General features: G+C 42.0%; 1 protein-coding gene across 2 annotated transcripts in view; it reads left to right on the top strand.

Annotated features, from left to right (window-relative positions):
- LOC309965672 (uncharacterized protein) overlaps positions 1-24,391 on the top strand; it is a 210,839-nt gene that overhangs the window by 177,552 nt on the left and 8,896 nt on the right. For both annotated transcript variants that reach the window (XR_014326404.1, XM_082845313.1), the window contains one exon: positions 8,014-8,076. Coding sequence is in view for 1 of the 2 variants with exons in the window: in XM_082845313.1 (XP_082701439.1) it covers positions 8,014-8,076 (63 nt within the window). In the remaining variant the exon portion in view is untranslated. The remainder of the gene's footprint in view (positions 1-8,013; positions 8,077-24,391) is intronic.

Here is a 24,391-nt window from a genome sequence, read left to right on the forward strand (position 1 = left end):
TAGAGTAAAAAACCCCAGCACTTTGTTATATCCACTTGGGTACCCCCAGGACCTACTGCACTCAGCATACACGTGCTTAAATAAATGTTGAGCGAATGCATAAATATGGCTTTGTGTTTCTATAGCTTCTAATACTTTATTGGAAAACTTTAACTTCCTTAAAAATTGGTCCGAGGTTCTCTTACTTTCACAACAAAAAAAATCTTCCTTTTAGTTTTAAACCCAGTAAGGGATAAAATGGAGACCGGACCTTAAGTCTCCAATTCTCAGTCACATAAGTTTCTTGACTTAACTTGAACATTTTCTAAAGCCAGAGCTGCTGGTGTTTTGAAAAAATACAGACCCCCAAACTCAACCTTATACTCAGATAATGGAGAGAATGATGGAAGGAGCGCATACCAGTTCTAACATGTCTTTGTTTGGAAATATATCTGAACGTCATGTTATTTTTTTCATTGTAAAATGTGATTTGTTCAATAGATAGCTTTCTGTCTCCTCTGACCCTGAGCTCCAATTCCACTGCCTTTCTGCAAGCTTATCACTTTTTTTTTTTTTTCACATAATATCTCCATATTTTGTTATGGGCATGAACTATTAGTAGGACATGACAGGGCACTTTTAAACTCTTCATCAAGATGTACATGGTGCCTTGATTAAAGGGTGCCTGATCAGTGTAAAGGTCTTAGGACACCTCACCACGTAGTCCTTGCTGGTCCAAGATTTCTTTAGTGCTGAAATCAACCAGCTTTACCATTTATTTCATTTACTTTGCTAGAACTGACAAAGGTGGGTATTAAATGATTAGGAGGACAGGGTATCTTGAGTTGAGCTCTTCAAAGTCAGGGACTGTGTCAGAAATTCTTACACTCCCTTCCCCTAATCCATGGTCTGGTAGTACAGAGCAGGTGCTTAATACATATTTCTTATATTGAATTGGCATCTATTAGCAAATCCCAGACATCTGAGACTCAGTCTTGACTTTGTACATAACAATGTGCCCTGGAATAGGTCACTGAGCTTTGTTGTGCCATCTGTAAAATGGGATATGTATCTACTCTTAAAGAACTAATGAGAGTGTGAGAATTACAGGAAGTTGGGCTTTACAGAATATTGGTTTTGGATTTCACAGACCAGGCGGAGTTCCGTTCTTTAAATAAATACTTTACAAACTGATGGTCTTTGTGTCATAATCCTCTATCAAGCAAATAATCAAAGCAAAGTGACTCTTGGTGACCTACTTGTGGATTAATATTTGTAATTAGAATGTCATTTTTGACAAATTCCTACAACCCTCAGTATCTATTTTTTCCCCTCAATTCACATTCCATTGCTATAGTCTTTATTGTTGAAATGGAATTGTCAACTTGAAGCTAATTTGAAAAATGGTTTGCTGCAATCTGGGTTCATAAATCTTAACAGGAAGAGCCAAGAGCCAAGTAGCTCAGAGCATTGTGAAATCATTAAATTAGGCTCCTGGAATATATGAGAGTCTTCTACTTTCTCGTTAATCTGAAGCAGAATGCCCAGAAAGAGTATTTCATAAATGTTAGTGTTGGGCGCTGGATGACCTACGAGCGTATTGCATTTATCAGTGAAGGCAATCTGTATCCTAATGTTGCCTTGTTAAAAAAATAAGTCATTGTAAACTTGAAAATGAACAATAATGATGATTTCTCTCATTTTGTTTCCTCAGTGTTTCTTAAACCGAATGCCTAACACAAAGTAGGCATTAGAATCACCTGGAGGACTTGTTAATTCACAGATAGTTGGATACTATCATCAGAGTTTCGGATGAGGTAGACTTGGAGTGGGATGGGTCCCAAGAATTTGCAATTCTAGCAAGTTTCCTGGTGTTGCTAATGCTTCAGGTCCAAGGACCACACACTGAGAGCAGTTACCTGATCTCCCTTATGATTGCCAAGGCTGATAAAAACAAATATTCCATGAACTGCTCCTCTTTTTCAAACTACTTTACTAAAATGGGACTTTGAAAAGCCATCAGTGGCACAAACCACAGGTGGACATCCATGGGTCAGAGTGTCTATGTAGAACTGTGATGAACACTGGAAAAAGAAAGCCAGATTTTTTTTTTTAAGTTAAACTTCTAGCTCCTTCACACTATCGTGGTCTTTTCCAAACTTCTTCTTGAGTCATCTGAAAATATGTTACCTGAATCTTTAAATGCAAAAGAAGGAAGATGTGTCTCCATTTTCCCCCAGGTTGTCATTTTTGGTTCCATACTCTCTCCCAGAAAATAGACCATGTATTCAGGTATGTATTCAGGTATCTTCTCTTCTTGCTTTAGGATAGACTTAGATCCTAGACAATAATTCTCTATCAAGCTATTTTAAGTCAAGCCCTTATTTCCTATAGGCACGATGTTATCAATTCAGGGGTTTTTTTGGGTGTATTTTTTGTGTGTGTTTTTTGGTTTTACTGGAAGCCTATTTCATTCAATTCAATTCAACACCCATTGAGTGATTTCATATGCCGAGCACTATTCAAGATGTTCAGGAAAAGGCATGACCAAGATCTACTCAAATTCCTGCCCTTGCAGAGCCTACACCCTAGCAGAGACAGACAGTAAACTTAATACATAAAGCAATATGTTCCTGGTAGTAGATGCTATGGAAAGGAGGAAAATCAAGCAGGATAATAAGGTTTAGGACTTCAGGGGCTGGCAGGAAAGGGTTGTGTGTGCATTTGCAATTTCAAATAGGGTGCCATTTGAGCAAAGACCTAAGACAGGTAGGACTGTAAGCATGTAGTTATCTAGGGAAGAGTGTCACAGGCAGAGAGAACAGCCTGTATGAAGGCCAAAGGGCAGGAGCATGGCTGGCATATTTAAGGAACAGCAAAGAGGACCGTGGGGCTGAAGCAAAGTGTGTGAAGGGGAAGTAGTGATAGATAGGAGAGGTAATATCAAGGCGAGGTCATGATCATGTAATGTTTGGTAGGTCACTGAAAAAGATGTTGGCTTTAATCTGAGTGAAAAAGGAGTCACTGCACAATGCTGACTTTTTAACAAGGACCTGTTCGAATGTTGTGTTTAGAGAATACTGAGTAGGGCAAGGATAGGAGCTAAGAGGCTAGTTACAAGGTTATGCCAGTAACCCAAGCAAGAGATGATGTGTCTTGGGCCATGTGTTGACTGATCAGTACAGGTGGTGAAAAGCAGTTAAATTCTATATATTTTGAAAGTAAAGTGCAACAGGATTTCATGAGAGATTGGATGTAGAATGTTAAAGGAATCCAGGTGTTGGCCTGAGAAGCTGCAAAGATGAAATTGCTATCAGTTGAGATGTAAAAGGCTGTAGGAAGAGCAAGTTTGTGGAGAATGTTGGGATTTTGATTTTGGGTATACTGAGTTTGAAATGACTATTAGATACCTGATGGGAGATGTAGAGTTGGTTGCTGGTCACGCACATATGGGGCTTATGAGAGTATGCGGAGTATGTTTGGGCTAAAGGTGGAGTCATCAGCTTGTCAGTATTGAAAGTTTTGAGGCTGAATGAGACGATCAAGGGAGTGGGTGTAGATAAAGCAGAGAAGAAGAAAAGGACTCAACCCTGGGATTCTCTAGCACTAAGAGGTCAAGAAGGAAAAGAGACACCACCAAGGAGAGATTGAGAAGGAGTGGACCATCCAAGGAGAAAAACTGGGAGGCTTTGGTGTCCTAAAAACCAAGAGAATGAAGTGTACCAGTTAGAGGGGAGTGAAAAATAGTGTCAGATGCTGCTGCTGGGTCAAGTAAGATGAAAACTGAAAATTTACTATTGAATTTCACAACTAGAGAACATCAGTAACCTTGACAAGAACATATCTGGTGGCATGGCGATGGTTAAGGTCTGCTCTAAATAGTGTAAGAGGGTGATAGAAGAAGACTTGGAAATGGTGAGGAAAGACAACTCTTGAAGTTCCTGCCAACGAAAGCACAGAAATGGGAGGGAAACAGGTGAGGAAAGTGGGGTCCTGCTAAGGGTGTGTTGGTGGAAGTGGTGGTGTTTGTGTTTGTTTGGGGTTGGGAGAAATAATGATACAGTTGTGCGATGATGGAAGTGATCCAGTAGAGAGGGACAGATTAATGTTTTAGGAAAGATAGGAAGGATTCCTTAAGCAATTTCATTGGGTCTGCAAATAGTGATAGTATCTAGAATCCAGGTGGAATATTCGGCATCCCAGAAATCAGGGATTTTTATCTATGGTAACAGGCATGTTTAGGGGGGAGTAATGCTGGTGGGGCAATAGGTGTAGTTGTCGAGACCATGTGTAAAATCCCTTTTGATTGTTTCAGTTTTTTCCATGAGGGAAGAGCCAACATTATCTCGTAAAATATCAAAAATGATTCAAAAGAAAATACAGCCCATATATATGCCTCTTCAAATATTTATTCAGAAAATAAAACAAAGCCAAACACAATATGAAAAATATGCAATAAATGTTTCATTTTAGGAGCTTTTCTAAATGAACTGAATTGACTGAGGTTTTTGAATAGAGATGTAATATCTTTTCAAGTAGGGACTCTTCCTGACGAATGTCTCTGTATCAAGCATAGGCATTCTTTGTTGCTCTACTGGCCTTCACATTTATTTAAAATTAGGATATTTGTATAGAAATCTTTATTTGCCAATTCAACGTGCGTGAATGTCTACGTATGACATTTTTTCATATGGTGAATGTGGGTAGAACGTCTCCATGAGAACTCTTCTACAGTGATCTCTTGCTCTCCGTTTCAACAGGATGGGTGATCACTACCGTCTTGTCAGTGGGGTCAGTTTGACATTTTGTAGCTATTGGCTGCAGTTCTTAAGCAGATATTAATAGGAGTTATAGCCATTCTTATTTATGATGAGGTCATAAACTTAATCAGAGATAGGAAGCACCTATGATTAAAACAAGAGAGATAATGGGCCCTTTAAATAGTTTCCTCTCTGGGGTAAAAAAATGTCACTTTCTGGAGGATTGAAACTGTATCTTAGTATACAGTATCAATGCTTTGTATCTTAGTGCTTTGCTTGAACAAAATTTGAAAAACATAATTCAGAAGGCATTCCGTAATGTTTTACAGTGATAATAAAAAATACTTATGTAAGATGGATGGTTAGAAAATACTCATTGGGGTTCTTCATATTGGGGAACAAGTGAGTTTGAAGCAGGAGAAAATAACCATAGTATTCAACTCATAGGGTTGTAGGGAAAGTGTAATGATATTGCCCATATAAAGTTCTTGTTACAGTAGATGGCTCATGTAAGTGTCCAGTAAATTATTATAGTAGGTATAAGGTGATGGGGTTCCATTGGAAAGATACAACAAAATTGTCAAAATTAGGGGACTGTTCTTAGTTAACTGTGGTTTTTCTTCTTTTGGGGGGTGTCAGGGGGAGGGTGGCAGAAAGTTATTAACAGCCCAACATTGCTTTATTGAGAACCAACTTTTAGCAGTAGGACCATATAGGGGCCAAGTGAACAAGAAACGATCATTCAGCTTTTATGTGCCAGGGCCTATAGTAAGCATCTAATGTATACATTTTATTTGCTCCTTACAAAAGACCTGCACAGTAAGTTGTATTAACCCAATTGTATGGATGAAGGAATTGAATTGGGGAGAAACGTTCAAGTGCTACCACAGGAAAACTCTCTGCAAAATTTTAAGTAAATTAAAAGACTGACCCCATCAACTAAGCTGCTCACAAAAGAGCAATATCCTTACCAAGATCACAATGTGATTTGATTCCTAAGCTCCCAGTCTCACTATACAGGTTATTGAATAGCTCATCTAAATCCAACTCAAATCCAAATGCCTGTTGCTGGCTTGGTCAGAATCAAGGAGTCAGCTTACTTTGCTATCTTTCATGGCATTCAGTTCATGCTTCCAAACAAGTATGTAGAAATGGTGCACACTTTGGTATTAAAAGGTTGAAGACAAAAGGAAAATCTCATCTTCTGTCACCTGAGGGAAAAAACTCTTCCCATTCCCGAAAACTACAACATAGTTTCCTTGGAACCTGGTTGCATTTCATACTCAAACTAGTAACACTCTGGTTGATGAGAAAGAGAACATTCACTCTCTCTTCCTAGAGGAATGCTGAAATTGAAAGAACAAAAAACCCAAAAAGAATATCCAACCCAGTAATTGATATCTAGTCTCATAGCCTGTCATACAGAGTGAAGTAAGTCAGAAAGAGAAAAACAAATACCGTATGCTAACACATATATATGGAATCTAAAAAAAAAAAAAAGTTCTGAAGAACGTAGGGGCAGGACAGGAATAAAGACCCAGACGTAGAGAATGGACTTGAGGACACGGGGAGGGGGAAGGGTAAGCTGTGACAAAGTGAGAGAGTGGCATGGACATCTATACACTACCAAACGTAAAATAGATAGCTAGTGGGAAGCAGCCGCCTAGCACAGGGAGATCAGCTCGGTGCTTTGTGACCACCTAGAGGGGTGGGAGGGAGACGCAAGAGGGAGGAGATATGGGAATGTATGTATACATATAGCTGATTCACTTTGTTATACAGCAGAAACTAACACAACACTGTAAAGCAACTATACTCAAATAAAGATGTTAAAAAAAAAAGAGCATTAAAAAAAAAAAGAATATCCAACCCAACTTAAAAACTTTTCTATTCAGAACAAAAGAAAATCCAGTAGAACAATAATTTCCTTTTTTCAAGGGGAACCAAATGGTGGTATCTTGGTTTTAACAACTTTCTGGAGAATTCTTCATTCATGGTAATCAATTGATTAACACTGAGCAGCTCCATTTGTGCAGGAAGCAGGAATAGTTTGGCTGGCAGAACAACTTACAAAACTCTGTTCATGAATATTACGTACATTCAGTCAATTCCCTCAATAACGAATATGTGCGATATAATATTTTACACCTGAGTTTAATCCAAAACAAAAAAAGAAAACACCAGCGTTTTGAAAAAACGTTAATGTGGAAATGTCAAATCACTAGCTCTTAACCTTCTCAATTTTTTTGTTTTTTTCTTAAGATAGGAAGGTGTAAACTCTCCACTCAGTCTGTAGCCACCTGAAATAGGAAAAATGATGCCAGGACATCAAAAAAAGGTTTTTTTCCTTTCTATAACCTGAGGTGGGGCGATGGGAAGTTCTCATCTGAGAAGGGACAGGAGAATTTCCTGGGTTTCCATGATGAGTTTAGTATGAGAATAATTACGTGCAAATATATGAAGGATGCATACTTTTCGGTGGGCAAAACCAAAATCATTCATCCATGTCCACAAAGACCAGTTTAGAGAAATTGAAGCTAGTTTCAGCACAGAACTTAATGGCTAAAAGGGTAGATAAAGACAGGAATTAGTTACTAAGAGGAATCATGATTTTCTTTTTCCCCAAAGAACTTAAAAATCTGTATAGGCTCCATCTTGGATAACCTAGGTGCCCTTCTACCTGGAGACAGGATTCAGCAGGAATGATTCTCATGGGCACAGAGGATCCTGGGAAAGTCTTCCTTCCTCCCTGTCTCAGGACTTGTGTATACAGTGTATAGGCTTTATACTACAAATGAAACTTCATTTCACTTGTTTGACAATTTCTCATTGCCCAGTGGCCAACTCACTTGTTCCTTTTGGCTGATTGCAGAAGGGCTGCAATCCCTCGAGAGGAGAAAGACAATGAGAGGGCAGAGACCCAACCCAGCTTCCTCCAGCTTTAGTCCACTTCATTTGAGGAGTCTATGACTCATCCCTGAGTCCCCCCACCCCAAGCAACTTCCATCAACTCATAGTCCCCAAATGTGTTGTTGAACGTTTTCTTTAGTGGTGCCAGCTTGTTCTGAGATTACAGGGAACGCCGATTTTATTAGAGTTCTTTCAACAAACTCGTTTAATTGTTGCTGCCCTTTGGCAAGTGCTGAGTCACTCTCAGTGCTTCATAGCATTCCAGGAACACCTCATCCTTCTAACTTTCCTTTTTTTTTTTTTTTTTTTTATGTCTTCCTTTTGTTTGGTTTAGACCAAGCCTCTCCTCTTTTTTCCCCAACAGACTTGTCTTTGGAAAAGACTCAGAAGAGCCAGTAAACTTGGCTTCTTCAGTTCTGCTTCTCATGTGAGTATAATTTACATTTCTAACTATTATGCAAGTGTCATTAAACAGCATATTTCCCCAGGTTTTTGTGGAAGAACTGCTTGTTTGATCTTTGCGACGCTAGCACTCTTTCAGAATTAACCACGGAAAAACTTGATGACACTTCCGTGCTTCTTGTAAAATTCATCTTCGGGGTAATTTTATGGTGTGTGTTTTCCCCCTTGAAAGTTTTAAAGAGCTGGATTTCTCTCTCTTTACAGAGTGTTCTAGCAGCTGTGTCTCATTTGCTTTTGCAAGGGCATTGGAAGAAATTGCTATTTTGGAAACTCCTTAACATATGGGATAATTGTGTACAGCACTTTACAGTTTGCATAGTACTTGCCCATTATTTTACCTAGTCATTTCTCATAGAAGCCCAGGACATATTATTTACATTTTCCAAAAAGAGAAATAGAGGTCCTGAATAAATAGCAGGAGCTTGGCAGGACAATTTATCTCACTCTGGAATTAATCAATAGATTAAAATCTCTTCCTTCAGATCCTTTAATACCCATGACCAGAAAGCCTCATGCTTTTAGACCAACACACCCACCGTGCATCTGAGGAATATGTGGTCCACTAGCTTTAGGTCTGCCCTAACAAAAAGCTGTCTGAGTGATGGGACGTTGGGAACTGTGCTGTTGAACTGCTTTTATTAAAAGTGATGCAGTGGATGGCTAAAAGCACTGGTTCCAGGGTCACGCTGCCTGGGTTTAAATCCAAGTTCCAACCTTTATCAGCTGTGTGACACTGGATGAATTACTTGACCTTTCTCAGCCTCATTTTTCTTATCTGTAAAGTGGGAATATTGGTTGCTCCTTCTTGGAATTATTGTGAGGCTGAATGGACCGAATTCATGTAAAGCTCTAAGCATTGCACCTAGCACAGAGTAAGCCCTCAGGAAATGTTAGCTGTTACCACGCTGTGATTCAAAAGGTGGCTCTCTGGGTCATATTTTCTGAGATTCATTTAAGTTGATTTGTTTCATGAAATTACACAAATGGCTCAGTCAAGACCGGAGATAACTGGCAGTCGTAAGAGGTGGTTGGTGGGGTAGACAGACCTTATACTAGTACTTCCTCTGCTCTTAAGAGCTGTGATCATCATAACTTCTCAGTCTCTCTGTCATTCTCTTTAAAGCACAAAGCTGCGATGCTGTTCCTCCCAAATAATATGGGATTTTGACAAAGAGTCCTATTCACTAGTACCCACTGTATTTCATCCTAGTACTTTTGAAATGGTAGCACACAAAAAAGACAACAGATGACATTGGTTTTCTTACAGTTCCAGGCAGAAGTAAGGTATAGAGGAAATAGCAGGGATCTGCCTAGTTGCAAATGTTCTCTTGTTGGAAGACAGAAGACTGAGTCCCACGTCTGCCTCAGGTTTGCTGGGTAAACTGGGCAGAGCACTTTGCTTCTCTGTGCCTCAGTTTCCCCAACTACAAAGAGGAATTATAATACCCACAGGATGATCAGCCTGTCCCCCATTTGCTGGGACTTTCCAATGGCAAGTGCCGCATCCCCAGAACCTCCTCAATCCTGGGGAGACTGGGATGGTGGGTCACCCTGAATATCTGCCTCTCATCTTACTGGGGTCACCATAAGGGCAGTGGATATGAATGTGCTTTGAAATTTCATGGGCTGAACAGTATAGGCAACCCAAATCTGAACACCTAAGTTCCCAGAATAGTGCTGTGGGTTACTGGAAGAAAAACATGGTAATACAGTATATCGTTTCTTAAGAAAGAATATCATACTTTTGGGCTTCCCCAGTGGCTCAGTGGTTGAGAGTCTGCCTGCCGATGCAGGGGACACGGGTTCGTGCCCCGGTCCAGGAAGATCCCACATGCTGCGGAGCGGCTAGGCCCATGAGCCATGGCCGCTGAGCCTGCGCGTCCGGAGCTTGTGCTCCGCAATGGGAAGAGGCCACAACAGTGAGAGGCCCGCGTACCGCAAAAAAAAAAAAAAAAAAAAAAAAAAAGAATATCATACTTTAATTCTTGGTACATATTTTATAAACTGCTTAGAAATATATGATATGACTGGCAAATTCCACTAATGTATGTATCATGTTTTACATCATTCTTAAATGTTTAAATACATGTAATTGAAAGTATACAAAGGCGTATTCATATAAAACAGGACAATCACTTTCACATCACTACAAAGATAATTTGCATTGGAAAAATCTCCTTTGAAACATCTTTACTGCCTGAAAAGTTCAGTTTTGCACCCAAGGCATATTTTTGAAAGGATTACCATTTACAATAAATGGATGAGTGATTTGTCTTCGAAAACTTCAAAGGAAAACAAGATAGTCTGGGGAAGATAATGTAACTGACCATCTATTTGGTATTTGCAAAAGAAGTACACACCAAAGGATAATAGTCTATTACTGGGAATTAACTTGAGGCAGCAGCATCAGTGTTTAAAAGATGTGCAAACAAAAAAAATTTTTTTTTTTTTTTTTGGCTGCATTGGGTCTTAGTTGCGGCAAGTGGGATCTTTGCTGAGGCACGCGGGATCTTTTGTTGCGCGGGCTCTTTGTTGTGGTGTGCGGGCTTCTCTCTAGTTGTGGCATGCGGGTTTTTCTCTTCTCTAGTTGTGGTGCACAGGCTCCAGAGAGCATGGGCTCTTTAGCCTGTGGCACATGGGCTCTAGTTGAGGCGCACGAGCTCAGTAGTTGTGGCACGCAGGCTTAGTTGCCCCGCAGCATGTGGGATCTTAGTTCCATGACCAGGGATCAAACCCATGTCCCCTGCATTGGAAGGTGGATTCTTTACCACTGGACCACCAGGGAAGTCCCAAGATGTGCAGAAATATTAACTGAAGTACACACTCAGGAATTAGAGTAGTTTCCCCAAGATGATTTATTTAGTTTTCTTTCATATCATATAGAGAGTGCACTTGAGTGGAACTTCAAAATGTACAAGTATGCATTTGTTTGGAAATTCAGAGTTTTTTTGATGGACTTTTATTTGTGTTTTACCTAGAGGCATCCAACCAGAATTCAAGCCAGTGTAAAGTCTGTAAGTGAGGCTTTTTGTAGACGTGAATAACAATATAAATAATACAATAATATGTATTAGTAAATACAGTGATGTATATTAGTAGAAGCATAAAAACAAGTTCAGTCAAACTCAGTTGCTTACATTAATAGAGAAAAGTAATATTTATCTTAAAAGTTAGACTTCTAAAATATAACAGCTTGTTTTCTGCTTGGCTTTTAAAATGGAACATGTAAACCTCTAAAAAGATATTAAGATACTTGAAGACCCTGAACGTGTCACAGAGTTTTTCTTTATCTGCCCCAGAGGACCTACTGCAGCCTTGGGTACGTGACAGATGCTCAGTAAAATCTTGTTAACTTATATTGAGTGTTCTATGTACTAATAATAATTCAAAATAACATAATGAAACCGGAGTGAAAAGGGCATGGTCTACCATTCTACGTTCAAATTTTTCCCAAGGAATGAACTACTTTGCCTCTCAGACAGAAGCAAAGAACTCATTCAAAAGCAGAGCTGAAGGCTGATGGAGTTATTGTTGTTTATATTTCCCTGGACAGAGGAGTAATTCTGTTGGCTTCAAAGGCCTTTTCTTCTACCTTCCATCACGACATGCTCGTGCAGGAAGAAGCCTTCATCCTATTCCTACATTTTACAAATGGAAACCCAGAGGAGGGAACAATGTGCCCCAGGTCAGATTCAGACCTTCCCAGATATTTGTTAACCTGAATTTAACTTTTCCAAATTTCACCAAACAGCTGTAGGGACTTTTCTTGGCCCCTTTTTAGTCCAGGAGACTCCCTCCTCCCTCTTCCTTGCCCTCCCATCCATTATTATCCCAATGCCGCTGCTCCTTAAACAACTCCACCGCCTTCTGTCACTTTCCAATGGCATTTTGTTTGCTCTCAGACGACACACTTGAACCTCCCCTCCAAGGTCTCAAGCTAAAGGAATCTTCTAGATTACCCGAAGTGGAATATAGATTGAAGGGCCATTCCTGCATTTCTTCTTAGGCCTGCAGCCTTGGAAACAGTGATGCATAGCTCCGGGCTTGTACTGATTACCCTCAAGCTTCAGTAATGCGAGTCAAGGCTTTGCTTTATGGTTAATTTAGCTGATGATGAGAGCAAGCTGAAACTTGTGAGGACAGACATAAGTTGGAACAAACCGAGGTCATAGCTTGAGCAGAACCTCCAAGAAAACAGATTGCCTATGGCTCTTAGAGAGCATCCTTTCCCCAACAGTAGTGAGCATCCTTTCCCCAACAGTAGTGAGGCAGACCGAAAGCAGAAAAATGACAGTCTCCTTTGAGGGGCATATGAGGGCACAAAGATTTTTCAAAACTCAGCCCCACAGAGAGGAAATCTGCTTGATATTTATTCAGGCCCCTTTCTTTTAAATCTTGATTACCCTTGGCTCAGCTAGGTGCTAAAATTTATGCACCAGCGACAGGTGATTCTTACGTAAGGATGGAATCTTGGGTGTGATAAATTTGGTCTTGAGACATCTCAGCTCGCTTGCTGCAGATGGCAGTGTCATGATGGCAGAGTTAGAGAGGGGTGTCCTGCTGGGCTGTGGGCTGTCTGTGAAATGGCTACTCAGTTCAGAACTGTCTGAGCCAATTCCTTGAGCCTCAAGGTCATGACCAAGGGGCTCAGCCCAACTATAGGGTTGACATTCATTCTAGCAACGTTCTTTCCTGCCCCCTTAGACACTCCTGCTGACTCACTCCTACTCAAAAGTCCAACAAGAATCAGGTAATCTGTGTTCTTTGTGAATATCTTTTTAATTTGAGGTCTTTGTCTGTTGTGATTAACCGTTGTTAGGCGTGAACTCTACGTTTGTAAGGAATTGCGTATACTCCAGAATTTGCATCAACCTGGTTGGTTTGGCCAAAGAGGTATTTTTACCCACTACATCCCTGTCGGGTCCTGCAACTTTCAGGGCACAGGTTCTTAGCCTTTGTTTTGAGGACTCTGGAAACCCCCCCAAAATGCACATAAACACACACAAATGTAAACATACGTGTCTCTTTTTAGGGAGACCAGCTTTCATAAAATTATCAGAAGTCTGAGATCCGACAAGTAGTAAGAGTCACTATTGTAGCAGAAGGAAATGTTCTGGGGCATCCTTCATCCTTTTCAAGTAGATTTCCCACTTTGAATTTTAGATGGAACTTGATCAGAGGGTGGCCACATCAGGCAAGCTTTGGAGTCACATCGCCTTGAATGTGGCTCAGACCCTGGCTCTACATTTCCTGACTGTGCGAGCTTAGACATGCCACTTCTGTATGCCTCCCATCCTCATTTAGACAACAGATAAAACGGGGACGATATCACCTACTTTGTTATGCTATTGTGGGAATTAAATGAGAATATATATAAATCTTGTGGTATACCTGGCATTTGTTTACTGTTCAATCAACTGTAGCTAGCAGTGGTAGGAGTCGCGTGGAACTCATGTCTCTAGAGCATGTGGGGTGATGCCCAATGTCATGTGTCTTCTACCTTGCTGCAGTTTAAACCTATATCCTGTCTTTATCTAATCACTGAGTCGTCAGCTGCCATTTCATGTTCTTCATAAGCATCAACACGGTTTAGCCACCACTCTTAAGAAATGTCACATTCCCGTCCTCTAGCACACCTCTTATGGGAAAAAGAGTGATACTAACTGGCATTAAACTCCTGGAATCCCATTTTACAAGTGTTACTTTCTTCAGAAAAATCACAGTTTACTAATTTTAACGATTCTTCAAAAGGGGATATATCATGTATATTTTAGCTAGGGACATTTTTTTCTTACCTTTATGTGCAATAACTTACTTCATCTTCTAGCACATAGTAAGTACTGGTCAATATTTGCTGAATGAATGAAAAAGTAAATCTTAAACTAAAAACAAGGGACGTATGCATGAGAACATTAGTTCTTTTCCTAGTCATTCTCTCGTCCATCCTTATTCCCCCATACTTCTTCTCTGAAGACCCCCACAAGCACGACTCACCTTGGAAACTACGGAAAAGGATGGCTCTATTTGAGGACATGTATCATCCTGGTATCATATGCTGCTTTTCATTGTGGGATTCGAGGCCAACAGTATCCAATCTCAGTCTCTCTTTTTAAAACTGATATTTCTGTAGCAAGTGTAAAATCATCCTAAATGGGGAACCCCATTTTTTTTTATACTAGAGATGACAGTTTTTTGAGATTGGCCAAAAGAAATTTTTGAAGAGAGACTGCACTCAGTAAAAAAGCTGTGTTTATGAAACTGTCATGCAAGCTAAATGTGATGCGCTGGAAAAACAGGATGGTAAATTTCATTCTGCACCCATGAGATCTATATCTCAACTCTATGGATAAATACTATTCAAGGGTATGTAAAAATTCCTCCTGTATATATGCATTTTTGTGGGTCTAGCTCATCGCCTAATCCACAGAAGTTACTTAATAAATATTTGTTGAATGGATGATTCATATTATAGTTTTATTATAATATAAATAACTTATTATTTATATCATTCCAATAAGGAAAGTATAGTAGTTCTCCATGTAATATCTTTATGGACATATATTTCTGAAGCTCAGCTGACTGATAAACCATTAAAACAAAGTCTCTTCTACACCTCTTTTCTATGACAGGTAGAAATTTTAGAGAAGGTGGGTGTAAGGCTGTTGAGTGAGCGTGCATTGCTGTGCAGTGTGTTAGCGGCAGAGTTTCGCCATTACACCCATTCAGATAGAACAATACTTAAGAAGCCAACAGCAGTCGTGTGGGCGTGCCGCCTTCCCTGTTTCTCTCAACCTTACATTTTTCATAAGAGAAATAACAAGCAGAATCAGAATGGCACTGGCCTGCCTGACTTAGGGCTCAGACCATGTAAGTGCGGCAGCACATTCAGCAAGAAGTCTCTGGAGCCTCTTGTCACAGGTGGGGAGACTTACCTGAGAAGTTAGGGGAAAGGTAGCTGTGTGGCCAGAAGAGCTCCCTCTAGCAGCCAGTTTCCTCGTGAGGCATAATTGCATCTGCGTCACATTGGCACCCGGAAGGCAGTGGTTATGTGGGAGAACCATAGAAATAGGGAGGTCACGAGAGTGAAAGGTAATGAAACAGAAAGACGCTATCCCCCAAAGGAACTGTATCTTTCTTTCCTCTTTCCTTTATTGCTACCCCAAGCTCTGTGTTCACCTTTGATTACTCAGAACTCTATCTCAGGTGTGTTTTCCCACATCCCCACCGATTCTGCTCTGTCATCCTCCTTGTCTTACAAAAGCACCTAAGCAAACACATGGCATCGGTCCTTCCTTACCTTACATTTTTTTAGGGATTGAGAAAAAGTAATCAACATTTATCGGGCATCTATAGGGGCCAGGTAATTTTACTCACTCTCCAACTCAGCAGGTTTTAGATGAGGAAAAATAAGTATGAGGAAGTTAAGTAACTTATCCAGAGCTGCCACCTAAGTGGTGAAACTGGGTTTGAAACCCTTGGCTGTCAAGCCTCTGCATTTCTCCATGGTCCTCAGGACAGATAGAAAATCCCGAGAAACTGAATACAAGGATATGCTTGGAGATACAGAGCATTCAGTTTGAAGATTTACGTTTTTACTTCCTTGAATTTCTTCTTTACACAGACTCACACAGAGAGGCTCTCATTTGTGAACTCGTATATGTGAGTTTAAGCCTTCTCCCATCTTCCTACTCAGACAACAGAAAAGGTTCCATTTCACAGTTGTGGAGATCAGGGTCTATGACTGCGCTTCTGGTGTCGGGCAGACCAAGACTGTCATGGGAGGTGAAAAAGTAGAAGAGGGGTGTATCGTGGTGCCAGACCAAAGACTTGTGTGTGAGCGAATACTGGAGCACTTTGGTTTTCCTCTTGCCCATGTTGGTGTTCGGAGTCATTGGGCTTGAGTTTGAATTTAACTCAGTAATATAACCCATTTGGGGGTTCCTTTCTCTTTTTCTTTCTTTTTTTTTTTTTTTTTTTTTTGCAGTACGCGGGCCTCTCACTGTTGTGGCCTCTCCCGTTGCAGAGCACAGGCTCCGGGCGCGCAGGCTCAGCGGCCACGGCTCACGGGCCCAGCCGCTCCGCGGCACGTGGGATCCTCCCGGACCGGGGCACGAACCCGCGTCCCCTCCATTGGCAGGCGGACTCTCAACCACTGCGCCACCAGGGAAGCCCTGGGGGTTCCTTTTTCAAGTAGCTTCATTCATTGTTGAAGTGCCTGTGCTCCTGTCTTGGTAATCTCTCAAATTCCTTCCTCCTCGACCTCACTCCCTGCCACTCTTCTCTACTGAGTTTGAATCCCTGGTACAGGATAGTACACTGAATGCCAGGTGTAAGTCAACAGGTATCTCTGTGAAAATCAGGAAAAACAAAAGCTTACCACTTCCCAGTACTTGTTAAAACATTCCGAAACAGGGCTTCCCTGGTGGCGCAGTGGTTGAGAGTCCACCTGCCGATGTAGGGAACACGGGTTCGTGCCCTGGTCCGGGAAGATCCCACATGCCGCGGAGCGGCTGGGCCCATGAGCCGTGGCCGCTGAGCCTGCGCGTCCGGAGCCTGTGCTCTGCAACGGGAGAGGCCACAACAGTGAGAGGCCCGCGTACCACAAAAATACAAACAAAGAAACAAACAAAAAAACATCGCGAAACAGCTTGTGGGCTGGTGCCAAGGTCAAGGAGGTGAGCCCACACTTGTGATCAGTCAAATGGGAATGTTGGGGTTTCTTGGCTGGATGTGTGTCAATATCACTGTGTATAGAAGATGTCTGTCTGCTGTACCAGCGTTTGCCATCCCACTAAACCATCAATTTAAAGACTGACTAATGTCCTGAGCACATTTGTCTTTACAAGAAGTTCCTTGCTTCAGGGGCAGATGAATTTTTGTCTACGATTCTTTGGTCTCCTGTTTCCTTTCCTGGTCTCTCCCCGATCACCTCCTGTCTCCTTCATGCCTCTCTGCACCTCTGCACGAGGAACTGTACTCTCTCCTTGCCCGTTGGCAACATCAGCATACATGCAATGCCTTGTACACCATCCGTCTTCCCTGCTAAAGTGGACATTCCACGCAGACCTGTTTTCCCACTCATATATAATTCATCTGCCAAGTACATGGCTTGCATAAACTAGGCATTCAATAAATGTTTGTTGAATGAATGCAAGGTAGAATGAATAGACACACACATTAGTTTATTTTGCTGCGTGTTTGGCTTCACTGTACCATTTGGATTTTTTTCTTTTCAGTGTCATTCATTCTTACTGCCTTTCTGCCTTCCTCAGTCAATATTTATTGAGAGTCTTTGCTGTGTCAGTCACTGGGCTGTATGTCAGCATGAGTGAGACATGGTCCCTACCTCCTTGGAAGGTCCAGAGTGTGTTGTACTGATTATGTTGGTTCTGAGTCAGGCAGCCATACTTGATGAATCACCGGCCACGGGGAGTGGAGCCTTGACGTGGCTGTTTGTGAGAGGATGCAGAGGAGGAAGACATCATCCCGACCTTGAGACTCTCACAGCTCATAGAGTAGTGAACAAATAAAGATGTGAAATATATAGGATAATATATGCCCAGCAGTAGGAAATGGTGGGGTACAATAGAAATGGCTGGGGTGTCCTGCAGAGGTAAAATCATAAATTTTTCTCCCTGGTACAAAATCTCCTTGATACCTTATACAGTACATACTTTATATAACAAATATTTTTTCTGTACTACTATGTGCTTGACATTATGCCAGGGCTGGGCACATGGCAATGCAAAGGAAAAGCGTGAAACTTGCTTCTAGGAAGGTGCAAGCCAAAACACAAAATGGAAGTAAGGATGAGTGAGCAGAAGTGAGAGTGAGAGAGAAGAAAGGAGGGATGGGGATGGGAAGAAAGAGACCAAATCTAAGAGCTCCTGGTCAGTCCCCTTCTTTTAGGTCCAAAGAATTCCAAAGATGGGGCCTTTAAACTCAGGAATGTTAGCTTTCTCCCTTAGACATTTTTTTTCGAGAAAGAGCTTGACACTTTTGAGGTGACAGAATGTGAATTTAAAAAAAAAGAAATATGAGAAATGTCTAAATAACTCCAGCAGTCTAAGTTATTGGAGGCTAGCTTATTTCCAGGTGACTTAACTCTGACCTAAGATTTCCAAAGAATTTTCAGATTTAGCCATCTCTCCTATCCATACACTATCAACCATTTAAACAAAGTTTTAAGTCTGTTTCTACTTTCACAATGACTATGATCATTAGATCTTGTGTTCATTTAGTGCATATTTGGGGTTTTTTTGTTGTTTGTTTGTTTTTTAACTTTCTATTTCATATTGGAGTATAGTTGATTAACAATGTTGTGATAGTTTCAGGTGTACAGCAAAGTGATTCAGTTATATATGTACGTGTATCTATTCTTTTTCAAATTCTTTTCCCGCTTAGGTTTTTACAGAATATTGAGCAGAGTTCCCTGTGTTGTACAGTAGGTCCTCGTTGGTTCTCCATTTTAAATGTAGCAGTGTGTACATGTCAATCCCAAACTCCCCAACTATCCATTCTCCCCACCCGTCCCTCCCTGGTAACCGTAAGTTCATTCTCTGAGTCTGTGAGTCTGTTTCTGTTTTGTAAATAAGTTCTTTTGTATCATTTCTTTTTAGATTCTGCATATAAGCGGTATCATACGATATTTCTCTTTCTCTGTCTGACTTACTTCACTCAGTATGACAATCTCTAGGTCCATCCGTGTTACAGCAAATGACATTATTTCATTCAGGTGCATATTTATTTGGTACTTACCATGTGCCAGGCAGCGTCCTAGGCCCTAGGAATCCATCAGCCCCTATTCGTTGACCCTGTGCTGGCATCAATAATTTTGACTTTCCTTTTATAAGGTATATTTCAAGGAGCCTCTGGAAGGGTCTTTAGACTATTTTTTGTTAAAAGGATTCATCATGCATGTGTGTGATTTGGTTGTAATCATTAAAGGGAATATGGAGCAGAGCTGAATAACATAGAAACTCTAAAATGAAAACAATTTGAGAATTTCCAAAAGCATGCCCTCTTGAATAATCCTAAATCAACACTCTATCAGGCTCCCGTGAGGAAGGCAAGAGAGGCTCAAGGGACCGTTACCCTCTGTACTATCACGGGAAGAAGGGTGGTTTCTTTTAAACGTTGACCTAATGCTTAATATGCCTTGGGCACAAGGCTAGACGCTTTACATGCATTATTTCATTCAGTTCTCCCAATAACCTTGTGGAATGGGTCTTCTTATTAACCCCATTTTACGGGTAAGGCAGTTGGCGCTCTGAGTGACTAAGGCAGTCACCCGAGACAATACCCCTAATAAAGAGGACAGAGAACACTTAAATCCAGATTCAGTGACTTCCAACACTTGCCTTAGGTAGAAATCTCTTTCCGAATATTCTTATTATGACTTAGAGCCATTTCTTGGTGAGTCTAAGAAGCTCTTCTCTATCTGAAGACTGAAGGAGGGATTAATTTGGTGTTGGATTTTGTCTTCTAAAAACCTTTGGGATTTCTTAGAGGATGCTATCACCGGCCATTTCTTGGCCTGCCACACATAGGACATGCTAGAGGGTCCCTCTTCAACTCAGCTGTCTCTGCTCTTGGCTTTTAATTTTCATGAAAATGACTGGACACATTCCTCTTATTCCACTCATACCCAAGGCCAGAGAGACATTCTACTGGCTTTTGTCAGTAATATTTCCTAACAGTTGTTATCAGTATCTGTTCCAGGGTCTTCATTCCACCTTCCCTTTCTTGTGTGTGTTTGTTATATTATTTCTTATAGTAATTACATTATGTTAATATATTACAATTATAACACAAATATATTAAAATTCAAAAATTGTATATTTTAATCATTAAGAACCAATGCTCAGAGAATGTCCTTACCAAGTGGTTTTAGTAATTAAAGAATATAAGACACAAGATCAAATAACAAGTAGCTTCTGAATTTGAAAAGTATCCAAATGGTAGCCCAGGGACCCAAAGGCAGCTCATACCAGGTCTGAACAGTCCATCTTATACGGCTCAGGTACAGGACTGCCTAAAGGCAGGGAACTGGATTAATCACGGTCATAGAATTTTACAAGTTAAAGGAGCATTTGCCATCCAACCTCTGCATTGTACAGAAGGAACTGAATTCTGGAAAGGTTAATGGTTTGCCCAGAGTCAAACAGGAAGGTAGAACAGCATCTAAAGCAGTGATTCTCAGACTTTTTAATCTATAGATAAAAAGGAGATTGTTACAATACAGATTCTTGAATCACAGTCCCAGAGAATCTGATTCAGATTCTCATACAGGAATCTGTATGATTCATAAGCCTCCTGGGTGATTTGGTGGCTGGTGGTCCTGACACCACACTTTTAAGGAACACTGCTCTGGAATCTAGGCCTCATGACTCTCAGTCCAGTTTCTTCCCAAAGGACTAGGCCGCCTCCCCACATTAAAAAACATTCCAGGGCTTCCTTGGTGGTGCAGTGGTTGGGAGTCCGCCTGCGGATGCAGGGGACGCGGGTTCGTGCCCCGGTCCGGGAAGATCCCACATGCCGCGGAGCGGCTGGGTTGGTGAGCCATGGCCGCTGGGTCGGTGAGCCATGGCCGCTGGGCCTGCGCGTCTGGAGCCTGTGCTCCACAACGGGAGAGGCCACAGCAGTGAGAGGCCCGCGTACCGGAAAAAAAAAAACAAGCAAAAAAAAAACCATTCCAAACAAGACATAAGACTCTTGGTGATTCACATTAGGGCTCTTCTTTCCTAACTCAACAATTAATTCCTGAAAGCATCACTCATTGAGTAGTTTTCTTTCACTCACTCCATCAGCCCCTCTGATGTGCCAGGTGCCAGAGATACAAAGATTAAAACACAACTCCACCTCCAAGGAACCCATCCACAGCAGGAGTTGTAGCTACCATTTCCTGAGCCCGTTATTTTATTTTATTTTTTGACCGGGCCACGTGGCATGTAGGATCTTAGTTCCCCAACCAGGGATCAAACTGACGTCCCCTGCATTGGAAGCAAGGCGTCTTAACCACTGGACCACCAGGGAAGTCCTGTGAGCCCATCAGTTATCCATCCTTCATAGAGCTTATCTCATTCCTTACGTTTAGGTAAGCCTGTACAGAATAACAACATGATCTGGGAGTTGTTTGTATATATAGAATCATGCATATTCTCTGAAATTTGTTCTTCACTCTTAATACATATTTGAAATATTTCTCTCTGTTCTTTACATATGCTAGTCTTCATAATGGCTACAGAGTATTTTCCAATATTGACGTATTTAACCATTCGCATATAGGCGGATATTAAATTGCTTCTATTGTCTCCTATTGCAAATAGTGCCATGATGGATTCCAAAGTAAGTCTTTTTATCCCCATTTTACAGAGGAGGAGATAGAAGCAAGTTGGTTACCTTGTCCAAGGTCTCACAATGGCAGAATTAGGATTCAAACTGAGGCTTGTCTGTCTCAAAGACCACAGAGTTACTTCCTTTTCACTATTACACCTTTTAGTAATTGCAGTAGAATGGGGTAAGTGCTGGACGAGGTGGGTACTGTTGGACTCCTAAGACCCAGCTGCTGATAGGACCTCGGGGTCTTCAGGGAAATGATGTTTGAGCAGAATTTAGGAGTCTTCTGGGCAGAGGGAGAAAGCCAGCCTAGAAGGAGATATAGGTTTATTGCAAAATAATCAGTCACACGTTATCACCTACTAAAGGAAACCTATAATACACGCTTGTGGGGAGATTCACAGCAAAAAAGACGTGATATTCGCACACTGGGACCTTACAGCATGATGGGGTGTGTGTGTGTGAGAAAATACTAGAACAACAAACTAGTGAGCATGGTATAAATAAACACCCACCTCATTTGGCAGCCTCGTCAGAGCCCTGGAAATGAGTGGGCCATGGGGTCCTGTCTGCAAGGCGTGTCAAAGAAACGTGCCCTCTTAACAACTCGGTTTCTTCCTCTGAAATGAAGGAAGTACTGTCTAGTCCCTGCCTACTTGTCAGGGATGTTGCAAAGCTTGGTTAATTTCTGTAAATGTTTTGAGCTCCTCCAAGGTGTGTGTTCTCTAAATAGGAAGTATTAGTAGCAGCCATCAGAACCCAGATGAAACTGAACTGCAGTTCTCTGAGAAGAAACCAGAAATGCCCACAGAGCCTAACGCCCACCCTGGGTCCGTCACATTGACCCTCCTTTAAAAGGGAGCCTGGGTCTCCCATAGGGCATCGCCGGAGCTCTCAAGCGCGAAAATTCAGGAGACTGGCTGGATTTTCTAACATTTAATTTCCCAGCTGATTCCTGTGATTTAAGGGCCCATCTGGCACAGCCCGTTTGTGGGGTATGTGTGTGCAGGGAAGTGGGACTCTAGTAAAGGCAGAGATCTAACAGAGAAAAAGAACATGCAGAGTGGAGCCAGGCCATGTTGGAGCCCTTGGCTAAGATGTTTAAATAGGAATTTCATCGTATTAGTGTTAGTGAGGCCAATAGGCCATATGTTGTAAGAAAGGCCGTTAGGGTGCCCGCGTTTCTCTTACTCAGGGCTTTTATGTTCTCTTAGTGAGGATTTGGTGGCGCCTTTGTCTGCCAGGGGTCTAGGGGGAGCTGTGAACAAGCTCAGGAGAAAATCCAGCTCTGGGTTTCGGCAGCAACATATGAACATCTCTACCCGCAAACTCATGGGAACCAAGCAGACGCTGGGAGACGCACACCTACACTCCCGCACAGGGATAGTGGGGATCGTTTAGGACAGGGGGTGCCCTGGAGCTCATGGTCCCCTTACTCTCATTCCCCGCAAAGAGCGGGGGATGGAGGAAGCCATATGTCAGTGCTCATATCCTCATGGCCCCTTCAGCGTAACTGCAGTTCCAAATCAAGCCACAGGCAAGTGGATCTCATAAGCACTAATAGGACTTACAGATGTGCAGAAACCGACGTTGTGATGCTCAGCTGAACTCCTGGATGGAATTTCTCGTAATTTTCCAGTACCCAGGGGATCCTATGTAAACCTGGTCCAGACAGAGTTTTTATTGTATCTTATTTCTGAGCTCCAACCGGGCCTTCCCTCTGGAGGTCAAGCCTCTCGGTCTCCTTGAAAATTCCGATCTGAAAGGTAGAGTCTCCTGATTCCTGTGGTCACCACTTCTGCTGGGGCTCCAGGTCCACAAGGAAAAGTCATCAGCGACTTGATCTTAATCCTTCGCTGCCTGTGCACAGGTCACTGAAAAACATCTGGCAGCCCCGACCCTTCGTGTCCGTTTGCCAAATGTATTGAAGCGGGGAAGAACTGGCGAGTCCATCTGTGGTCCTCCGTGGTGACGGAGGGATGGGCTAGGTAAAGGTCTGACTTCGGGAGGACCTGTGAGCCCTGTCCATGTTGCTCAGTCAGAAGGATCGCTGACCTCTCTTCCCTGGTTGGAAGATTTGCACCTTTACCGGCTGTGAGGCTGAGTTCTTGGGGCTGAGGCTAGGAAAGCGTCCTCTCTCACACCTCAGAAATGTGAAAATAAAGTTGGCGCCCCTACAGCTTGGAATCAATACCTAATTCCCTCTGGGAGATTCCCACCCTGCCTCTTGGGAAGGTGGATTCCATAGCCCACAGTGTGGAGTTTGGCAGAGAAAGATCGGTAGGAGTGAGGAAGTCTTTGATGTGGCCCCCTTACGCTTCTGCTTCTGGAAAGGGACTTTTCCTTTAATTACTTGGACCACAGACAAAAGTTTCGCCTTCTTGAAGGGATAGACATCCATTAGCGAACCTATGAAATACAGGGAGACCTCGTTTACAACGATGGAGCTTCCTCAGGGCCTAGGGATGTCTGGTGAACTCTGTGGCTGACTGCCCTGAAGAAAGGGCAAGTCTCCTGATTTCAGGTCCTGTTTCATCACAGATGTCTAACCTCCTAGCACCAGGGAGCTTGGCCAAGTCAACGAGGTAGGAGGGAAAACATCCATATCTCAACGTTGTCTTCTCCGTGCCCCTGTTTGCCCTCACCTAGCACCAGGAACCTTCCAAGCTTCCCAGGAGAAATAGTGATGCCAGTCTGGACCAGCTGCATTGCCCAGAGAGAGGTCTTTGTTATAAAGTGCATCATCGCACATAGATTCTGCGGAGAACTAAATTAGGATAAATGGATTTGGCGTCCCCGGGCTGCACAGAAATTGCTCTTTGTCATGATTTTCCTTGCCTTCAACAGAGACTTACCGGTCAGGAGGTTTGCATCTCTCAGCGATTGAGGGAAGAGGATGGGAATTGTTTTGCCATTTTTTCTACCTTATTCTAGTAACTTAG

This window comes from Leucopleurus acutus, assembly GCF_964270905.1.
Source record: "Leucopleurus acutus genome assembly, chromosome: 8".
In the NCBI taxonomy this organism is placed as follows: Eukaryota; Metazoa; Chordata; class Mammalia; order Artiodactyla; family Delphinidae; genus Leucopleurus; species Leucopleurus acutus.